The sequence below is a fragment of the Trachymyrmex cornetzi genome, unplaced genomic scaffold, assembly GCF_001594075.2.
Source record: "Trachymyrmex cornetzi isolate Tcor2-1 unplaced genomic scaffold, Tcor1.1 scaffold26, whole genome shotgun sequence".
In the NCBI taxonomy this organism is placed as follows: domain Eukaryota; kingdom Metazoa; phylum Arthropoda; class Insecta; order Hymenoptera; family Formicidae; genus Trachymyrmex; species Trachymyrmex cornetzi.
Window position 1 is genome coordinate 1,351,429 of NW_017297270.1, and position 10,732 is coordinate 1,362,160.

The 10,732-nt window shown below is 30.6% G+C and overlaps 1 protein-coding gene across 3 annotated transcripts in view; it reads right to left on the reverse strand.

Annotated features, from left to right (window-relative positions):
- Positions 1–3,364: 3,364 nt before the first annotated feature.
- LOC108761718 (putative fatty acyl-CoA reductase CG5065) overlaps positions 3,365–10,732 on the reverse strand; it is a 25,625-nt gene continuing 18,257 nt past the window's right edge. For all 3 annotated transcript variants that reach the window (XM_018508419.1, XM_018508418.1, XM_018508420.1), the window contains exons 3-8: positions 9,224–9,540; positions 6,463–6,710; positions 5,600–5,786; positions 4,217–4,402; positions 3,881–4,141; positions 3,365–3,794 (exon numbers count right to left, since the gene is read on the reverse strand). In XM_018508419.1, the coding sequence (XP_018363921.1) occupies positions 3,716–3,794; positions 3,881–4,141; positions 4,217–4,402; positions 5,600–5,786; positions 6,463–6,710; positions 9,224–9,540 (1,278 nt within the window). In that variant the 3' untranslated portion in view covers positions 3,365–3,715. The remainder of the gene's footprint in view (positions 3,795–3,880; positions 4,142–4,216; positions 4,403–5,599; positions 5,787–6,462; positions 6,711–9,223; positions 9,541–10,732) is intronic.

Sequence of the window (10,732 nt, forward strand, 5' to 3'; positions counted from 1 at the left end):
CCCACACACGGATCGCGCAGTCCATTCTCTATGTCTTTGGTGCGAACACATTTCAAATTGGAACGATATTCATCATCTTGAATGCTGTAGCTGCCTTACCTCTTGAGGCGTCGTCTACAATACACAGAGTAAGTAGTAAGAGTAAGAAATTGACCAATCATAATCGATTATTCTTCTCACATTTGACTGTGATTGGTTAATTCTTTTTATTCTTCGTGTATTATAAACGACGCATCACACGAAAAATCCGAGATGGCCGCTTTCAGGTTTCTCTCTACTACTAACTTGCTAAATTCAAGCGGTTGAATATGATTGATTGGATCTAAGTATTATAACAACCAGTCATGTTCATTTGCTCGGCGAGAGACTAGCCGATTTGTCAACTTGAACGCGCCCAATGTGACACTGGGTATGATCAACGCTCAAAATATTGCAAACGCTTTGAAGCGTTTTTTAATTGGTCAAAATTCTTTCTTCTAATTAGTCCATCAAACACTTCAATGCATTTGTAGCGAGACTTTGACCACAGCCACTATCATATGCCGCTATGTTGTTGCGGTTATTTGAATTAGGCGTTATATCATTATTATTTTACTTATTTTTGTATTTTTAATTATGTTTGCTTGTACAGTATATAACATAATGAATTTGATTTTATCTTTTTCCATAATATAATTTTCCACAAACTTCTTCCCACTCTAATATTAATGTTTTTTTCTTTTGGGAAGCAATAAAAATGTATAATACTTTTATTGCTTAACTGTACATACTTTTTAATTGTACAAACTATTTTCAATCTGACGTTTCCAAGCCTCAATTTAAAAAATTTGGAAAGATATTTTAACAGATGTGCATTTTGACAATTGAAATATTCTACATAGATTATTAAGCTATATAATTATTAAGCAACTATTTATTGATATAACACTAAATTCTTAATAATTAAAAAATTTTAATGATACATATTTGAAAAAACGAAATAGTCAACTGTCAATTACAAATATGTTTTATACATGTAATTACAAGTCTTGTACAAGTTTTTAAATACATGGTAACAATATACAATATATATATATGTATATATATATATATTAATGTATGTATATAAAAACATATAGTTTTGACATTGCTTGATAAGAATATATTTCATTAGTTTGTCTATACTTATCTATGACATGTTATTACGAACAGAGAAAGTGATTTAGGTACTTGAAAGCTTATACTCAGGAACACGCGCTTAACATGCGATTAAATTAAATATTTGACTTGAGAATTAAGAATAATTATGATATTGTTACGTTTTTGCGATATCATATTTCGATTGATTAAAATTTTTTTCTTTTTCAATTTTACCTAATAATTATACGGACTATCAGTAGTGCTACCAGAGAACTACCACGTATTTCGTTCGGTTCGCTCAGACGGACCGCCCATTTTACCCTCTCTACTAGTATTTGTAGACTCGACGTTGGCAGCCAGCAAAGAAGCTCGGGCGCCTTAATTTTATTTTGAACGTTCCACAGTTAGCCGTCACGTACAATGTTTGCAACGCCGCATGCATTTCATCCTTGTTTAAGATTTAATGACAACAAGGATTAAATGATGTTCGCGAGCGTTGCGAACGATAAGTAAAACGCACCCAATAACACATACGGTACTGAGCGGCGACGCTGGATTCTCCTCCACCACAGCCTACGTGATTACGAGCTGCGTGAATCACGTGAAGTGGTACTTTTCTCCACGAAAAGAGTATATTAATTTCTCGTTTAATTTCACAAGAGGATAAGTGATAATCTTATTTTTCATATGATTCAAGAGTATCTAAAAATATTCTGCTTTTTCTTTTTTATTACGAACAAATTTATCTGTTCCAAAGAGTGATATAAATATAATTAATTGGTTTAATTAATCATTAAAATATTAAATCTAGATTAGCAAAAATAATTTTGTTTCAATTTTTATAATAATGCAACTCACTAATATAAGGCAACAGTGTAGGTCCTTTGTTTTTCATATTCCATATTATCCTTTGTTTTCTGTTTTTAGAATATTTGATTAAAGTCAGTCTCTCTCTTCGCAAGTATATTATTACATTAGAAATTTCAGTTATTCATATTGTACTATGCAAATTTCGGTTACTCGAATTGTATTAGTTTATTTCGTACATGCATATAATACGCTCAATATATTCCAGCTAACGTTAACATTTCTGAAATATTCATAAAAGGTTCTTAAAATCCCCCCAAAAAACATTCTAAGAGTATTCCGGAATATTCCAAAATATTTACGAAATGTAAAAGCAACATTCAAATATCGATTAAACATTTCATTTATATACCGTTATACATATTCCGCGAATGTTCCATAAATATTCCGCAAAATTTTAATTTTTCCAGAAATTTTCGGTTCGGTCGTCTCTGAATCAATTTTTAAACGAAATTTTGCTTTGAAAAACACACTCCATACTTTCATCTTGGAGTCCAATTTTGGGGTTAACTTTACAAATGAAATGCTGCGCTTCTTATATTCTCTCTCAGATGATTTTTATTGTTAATGAGTAAGTGTGCTCTTCGCGACCCTCTGTCGACGGAGATGTGTACTGCTCGCTCGCTCGCGATTTTCGTGATACAAACAAGATACAAGTAAGTTCATACAATATTCATACAATATTCTGAACATTTCATCGATATTTGTATATTCTGTGATAATTCTTTCCCTGTGCCGGAATATTCGGACATTACATTGGGAATACGAATCGAACTTTCTATGAATATTTAGCGTTAGCTGGGTTTGATGAGCGGAAATATGATTTTACCTTAATATTTTAACACCGAGGTTCAAAGGATTGAATAATTTAAACGAGATACAAAACATAGTGATTATTTAGTAAGGAATCTCTCGACGGCTTTTTTCTATTTCCCTCATATTATTAAAATTATTTTGCATTTGTTCAAAGTACATTACTATTCCCTTATGCGACAACATGATAACTATTGGCAAAAGAGATGTTTCTATGTAGATTTACAAAGAAAAGTTTGCAAGTCCTTGTTTCTAACTCTGTCACCTGATGGCACTTTGAATATATCGATAGATCAGCTGAAAATGGAAATATATTTTTTATGCATGTGTCAATTGTACGTTAGGAGGTCAAAACAGCCCTGCAAAGTCTAATTCAGGATTGTGGAAAGTGTGAACCTACATATTAAACCAAAGTTCTAATATAGCCTTGGTCATAAGTATAAGACACATAAATTGACATAAACGTCCTGAAAAATATTTATTTTTATAACAATTTATATTTTGTTAGTTTATATACAATACAGTTTTTGTAATTTATATTTTATTAATATTGTTAGTTTTTCTGTGGCTTTTATTTATTGTTCTTTTCAAGAAGATGCAATAAATGGAGGATGCTTTATACATACTTATGGCCAAGTCTATAATACCACGGCAGTGTCGCTGCACCCATGGCTTTTAGCGCCGAGCCACTACCGTGTCTCCAGATTTGTAGAATCCTATATTTAATATTTTTCCAAATATTCTTCTTCCTTCCGTCAATATCTGATTAATTAGTATATTAGTACTTGACGAGAGAGAAGATTTTAGTCTTCAAGATAAGGCGTAAGTCACAGCTTCTTCTCATGATATTTCTTCTTACTATATTTTTACAACGTTTCTCAAATCACGCGAATCGCAATTTAAGTTCTCGATGACATCACCGACCAGCGCATTTGATTATTCCTAATAACATGAATATACTAAGTATTTTAGTAAATTTATGCACCCAATACAACCTGTAACACATCGATACCATCAATTTATTTCTCACAATATGTTGTGAGCCTGAAAGAATTGTAAGGTATGAAATTGAAAGACTTACCTCAATAATCGACTTTTGGCATTACTTAACGTGTCTAGGTTGTCTTTCAAAATATATTTCCGAATTCCTAACATGTATTGATGTAAGTATATGTCCCAATCTACGTTTCTAATATCTACGTTAAAGTTGTTACACTCTTCCGACGCTTTTACAAATTTTACCAGTTTCATCATGTTATTTGCATGAAATTTCCACTCGTTCATCGCGAAGAATTCTCCGGTTTTAGCGGCACGTTCAAACCGTTTTGTGATTTTCATCATTCTGAAAGGAAACAGCATATTTATTGCTATTTAATCAAATTTCCACATGATTAAAATCGAGAGAAGGTATACTTACATAGGTTTACAACCTTGGACCCTTAATATAAGATCTACAATGAATGCAGGTAAAAAGTGCAATGTGGCCACTATGATAGCATGAATAAATTTGTTTGTCCTAAATGTGACATCCGGATACCACATCACGTATTTCGATGGTGATTCTATAGCGTGTTTTCTCGTGAGATATCCAAATTCGCCCCATCTATAAAGATTCAATATACATACATACATACAACGACAAAGTAATAGCAAATTCGGTTGGACACATTTATGTGCACTAATGCATATTAAAGCCGTCGTACACTGATTTAATCTGTGTGAAATGCTAATATTTTAAATTAAAAATACAGATTTTACTTAACAACACACTAAAATGTATTGAGGATTTCATAGTTTAATCTGTTTTTCTATTTACATTAAACATACATTTTTACGTCAGTTTGTATATGGCGACTTTAATGTGCGCGCCGAGTGCGTATCGAGTGCATCGAATCGAATTCACTATGACACTATTCAACAAAAAATGTATAATAACGAAGGTAATTTGTTCTCGCAGTGTTTTTGAAAGCTGATACTGATGAAAATTTTTCTTACAATCCTTCATATAATTTTTTAGAATTTCTATATGATTTTTATTCTTAGAAAATTTCTCTTTTTTTATACTGGATATTGGATATTAATCAAACAAATAACATTTTATTAAAATAAGAGCATTATATCAACATGCTTAGGAGGCCCGGCCACACTAGCAAGATGCCATGTTATTGTTTAACTTTGCATAACTCGAAATGCATACAGTCAAATGAAATGTTAAATAATAAATGACATATTCAAATATATATGCATAATTTCACGTGATAATATGCTCAAGTTTAAGAAGAATAAAGAAGTATGTAATAAAATGCTAAAGTGTATCTTAAAAATTAACGTTTGGAAATGCTTGAAAGCGTTTAAAAATTAAAAATGCGTCATAATAAATGACTATGGATACGGTCAATGCGATGCTACAAATGTTTTAAAGCAATTTTTGATTGGTCAATTTGTAAAATTCCTTTTTCTAATTGATTAACCAAACGTTTCAAAGCATTTGTAGTGAGATTTTGACCGCAGCCTATATATCGTATATTGGCATATTAATGTCATGGTATAACGGCGAGCCACTGAATAAATAATTTATCACTATAATTCGTCACTTAATAGCAGAGATATTAAAAGGTGCTATGATATTTATACTGGACATAATTTTAGCTTTTTCTCTATTTAATTTTAACTTTCCGATCATCATTTCTGCGCGCATGCACGTACTCACGCATGCACGCACGCACGAGCATACATTCGTTTAATTATTTTACTATGTCTATTGTTACTTTTCATGCTATGTTTATTGCTGTATACTCACGTAATCGGATGAACTGTGCTGCTAGTACAATTGTAAATCCTTATTGTGTCAGTATGTTGCACAAAATTATGCCAAGATGCACAAATCAACGCATTGACAACAAAATCGACAGGTACAACGTCTACCACTAAATTTGTGTTACACACAATACTTCTAACAGTACCTCTACCAATCTCTGTCATTATACCTATCAAATAATAAAACGTAGCACATGTATGCTAAAAAATATGCTATAGTTCGCGTTCTTTATCAGTTTAAAATTATTCAATTAGGAATAACTAATTTTAAATCATTTCTTAATCTCAAAAAAGAATATATATTAATATAAAAAATATTTACTTGTAACTATGTATATTTTAAATGACAAAAATATAGATGGAAAGCCTTTCCCAATAACTTTAATCTTGATATTTGTTGTCATGACCCTGAATGACCTTGAAAAAATTTTAATCATTGGGCTATTCGTTAAAAATTTATTAATGAAAGTAGTTTTGAAAAATATACTACTTATACCCTTAGCTAGATCTTGCTTCGCATGGAAAGTTATTATGTGAACGGGGGAAAAGGTATGGGATAGTTCTTAATATTGTATGTGCAGAGAAATAAGACGTTATTTTTTAAACTTTTTTTGTTAATAACTTTTTAACGAGTAACGACTGATGATTAAAACTTCTTTAAGGTCACTCAGGGTCATGATCTTGACAACATATATCAAGGTTAAGGTCATTGGGGGAGGGTCCTCTCATTTTCATCTTTACCGTTAAAAAGTTTATGATCGACTTAATTCCTAAAATTAAACATAGCTTTGGTATCTAATTTCCAAATGAAGATTGGAGCTTACAATTAGTTAATTATGATCGTACCTGTAATACCGCAAGTATTATCTATCCATCCTGGAAATGGTTCTTGGTACGCGGCGCAGACTATACTTGGTCGTACAATAGCGATTGGTAAATCGCTTCCTTTAGACACCACGATCTGCTCCGCCAAACCTTTCGTCAACGTATAAGTATTCGGATGCTTGCCGATCAATTTCTTCTCTATTATTTCTAATGTTTCGTTATCCAAATTTTCGCACATATCGATCACCGTGTGCGGCTTCACCTCCGTGCTGTAACATTAGCCACATATTACCAAGCGCACTTTAAAAATTTAGACAATCCGTAATTCGCATTAGAATTAAAGACAAAATTTTATTTTTAATGTTGTATACCGTATATGAAAAAAAATAATATATTAACAACATTTGTTAACAGCTGCAGTCTAATTAAAAATAATCTTATTGATGAGAGTACGATAAAATGAATAAAAGCGTATGTGCGGTTATAACTTGTAACGTTTATTAAGAGGAAAGAAACAGAGATCTGAATGTGACGAAAGTTACAATCAATGATACAAGGAAAGAAAGATTAAAGGAATGACGAAAACATAAGACAAACGCACAAAATGATTTACTTATTTTATAATAAATATATATGTATAACGGGAGAAAATGATTATAATCAAACGATAAGACAGAATTCGTAAATAAGACAATAGGAGTCAAACCTCTAGTTGTTAAAATTTCGAGAATTTATATATATATACATTAAAATATCAAACAACTTTGTATAACTTTTCTAATTCGTCAATATTTTTTTAGTTGAAGAATGTATTTAAATAAAATGTATTATAATTTTACTTAAATACGTATATTTTTCAATGAAAGAAATAAAGATGAACTGAACTAACTTAGTCAAGTACAACAATTTTTTTCAGTATATTTATACAGGGTGTTCGGTAAAGACCGTAATAACGAGAGTAGATTCCTGAGATCATTTTGAAATGAAAATTCTAATACCAAAATGTTAAGACTTCGATAGTTTTTGAATTATAAGCATTTTAAAGTTATTGAATCATACCGTCTAAAGTTCACGCGTTTAGATGTGATACAACGGAAAATCCAACCGCATCTAAGCGCGCGAACTTTAGGCGGTATGATTCGCATAAAATTATGAGTGGAATTGTTACGATTGTCGATAATCATAAATTATCATAGATTAATTACAGATAATTTGAAGTGAATTTTAAGAGCTTTTTTAAATGCCTCTTGTATTGAAAAACAATCTGACAAGGATTCGCATAAAATATAATTTACATTGTGTACACAATGAAAAATATTCGCAAAGTGAATGTTGTATTGTTTGCGAACAAGAAATAGCTGTCTTACTGAATATATACACTTATAACTTAGTCATTAAGTTCCCCTTCCGTTTAATCTGCTTATCGGACACTATGTTCTTGAAGAAAAACGATTCACTCGTATCTATACGACCTGCACATTTCTATTTCTGTTATTTTAATGTAAGCGCTTGTCAATATTAACATGATCAATTTTACTTTCTTTTATGTATAAGGAACATATGGGTAATTGAACACATTATCAACCGCAAGTCTAATAAGAGTTTTGACAGCACTTACCAACCGTTTATCGATTAAAAGTCTATTAATTAACAGTAAATTTTTTATTATTCTTCATCATTTTGCTATTTATTTATCAGAATATGTACCTAAATCTCTTAGAGTGGAAATTGAGTTAGTCTTAGAAAAGGAGTGAAAATTTTTCGCCGTTAAACAAGAATGGCAAACTTTCACTTTTTTGGAGTGAGAAATTCACTCCAAAGGAATAAAATCTCATTCTTTTTTTTAAAATGAAACTTTATTTCTTGGAGTGATTTTCACTTCAGAAGAGTGAAATCTTTCTTTTAGGTCCTTATTCACGATCCTCATTTTAGGCGAGCTAGGTTTGAACCAAAGTTTGAACCAATTAGATTTATTAAATCGTGGTTTGAGAAGCGTTTTCCAAATGAAAGACTGATTCAAACCTAGCTCAAATTGGATCTCAGGTTGAATCACGATTATGAATATGACCCTAAAAGAGTGAAAATCTGCCACTCATTGTTTAAGAGTGAAAACATTTTCAATTTTTTTTTCAAAACTGACTCAATTTTCAATCTTTTGGAGTGAAATTTCACTCGAAAAGATTTAGAGATAAGTAGCAAGATTGAGAAATAACGCTTTACCGTTACAATTAATTTTTTTAACAAATAGAGTAAAGACGTTATATTTCTTTATTATTTGTAATATTAATAGTAATATATTTACATATTTTTGATGACAATAACAAATATAATCTTTATTTTTAACCGTTATTTTGTATACATATAATACATGCATAAGGAACGTGTATAAGTGAACTTTTTGATCATGTTGTGACTAACCATAATCACTGTAGATCTCATGTTGAACTATCCAATTAGCAAACAACTGCAAGTATCATAAATAACAAGTATCGATAACGAGTTACTTTTAGAAAACAGAACGATAACAGTAATGAGTTATTTTTGAAACTACTTTCTCAACTCTAATATATATACTAATCGCCCGATTTCGTTTGAAAAACAATAATATGTTATCAGTCGACAACGTATGTCATTTTGTATGTAAGTATATTTTTTTATCTGCGTTAAATAAAGTGTTAACAATATCGTGGAATAACAGATCTCTATGATAAAATAGTCCTCAGTATATAAAAATGTCCGAGTACTATATTACTCATACAGCTATCACATGTATGTAACTTACATGTATATCGATTCTTCAATCTCCCGTCGATCGGCATTACTGTAGGCTGTGCTGACGTGAATGACGCTAATAAGGTTTGTCATGCGCTTGCACAAGTCCAGCATACGATCTGTACCCACCATGTTCAGATTAACGGCGATTTTCAGCGGCTCATCAAAACGCACGGTGGCTGCACTATGAAACACGATATTAACTCGCTGTATCAGCATATCCCTGTCTTCGGGCTGGAGCCCTAGCTCTGATAGACCCACGTCACCTTTTACGGGAAAAATCTTGTTCAAGGTGCCCGGAAATTCCGATCGTATTCTGTCGAAAACCTATCAGAGAAAGAAGCACTTTTCGCATGTCGTTTCGTGTCATCGTTTAAAAGCGTGTGAAGAGCGCGCGGAAAAATACCAAATACAAAATTATATATATATACAGGATGGTTACTAAATAATTTAACAGATTTTAAAGAGTGATTCCTCATATAAATTCAAGATAAAAACTTCATATGACCGTATGTCCGAAACAGCTTATTGTCAGTTTCAAAGATATAGGTGTCAAAGATGAAGGAAAAATTTGGTTTTTTCCAAAAATTTTAAAGACCCTTCGGGTTATTTTGATAAAACTTTGTACCTGTATGTTTAAAGTTTTATTAAAATAACTCGAGTGGGTTTTTAAATTTTTGGAAGAAACAAAATCTTTCCTCGTATAAATATATGTATATAAAAATTTTTTATGGGGTATTTTTTAGTCATTTTATCGACAGTACTCAATCAGCTTTGCTTTAGATTATTTCTTCAAAAATTCAACTATTTTCGAGATATAGGAAACTAAAAGAAGCCAGATTATAAGTTTAAAATAAATTTTTTTATTGCAATAAATATTCAAAATGTTCATCATGTTGATCTAAACATACCTGTAATCTTCATGAAAAGCTAGCTTTGACTTTTTCTATTTCTTGAATCGTTATTTCGCGAAAAATATTTTTTATTTTTTCTATCATGTTTTCCAGAGTGGTAAGATATTGAAAGTAAAATTAACTCTTTCACTCTGTTTTTATTTTGAATATTTCGAACATTTATTGCAATAATAAAAAAATTTTTTTCAAACTTATAATCTTTTGGTTTATATTCCAAAAACAGTTGAGTTTTCAAAGAAATAATCTAAAATTCTAAAACAAAAACGTTCAGTTGATTGAGTACTATTGATAGAAAGACTAAAAAATATCCCTTAAAAAAATTTATTCATTGATAGTAAAAAACTAAGAACATTTAAGATTACTCAAGGTCATTAAAGTATGGTTCCTTACTTGCTATAATTTTGGTATTATAGGCTAATCAGCACACAATATTAAAAACATTTTTTTTTAATATTTAATGTAAATGTATTTTTTTTTAAATAAATATTGAAAAAATATTTTTTTTAATATTGTGTGTTGATTGTTTTCCTCTTATCTCTAACCGTTTAAAAAAATGTGAATCTTTATCAGATTCACCTTGTGTGTATATATATATATATATATAT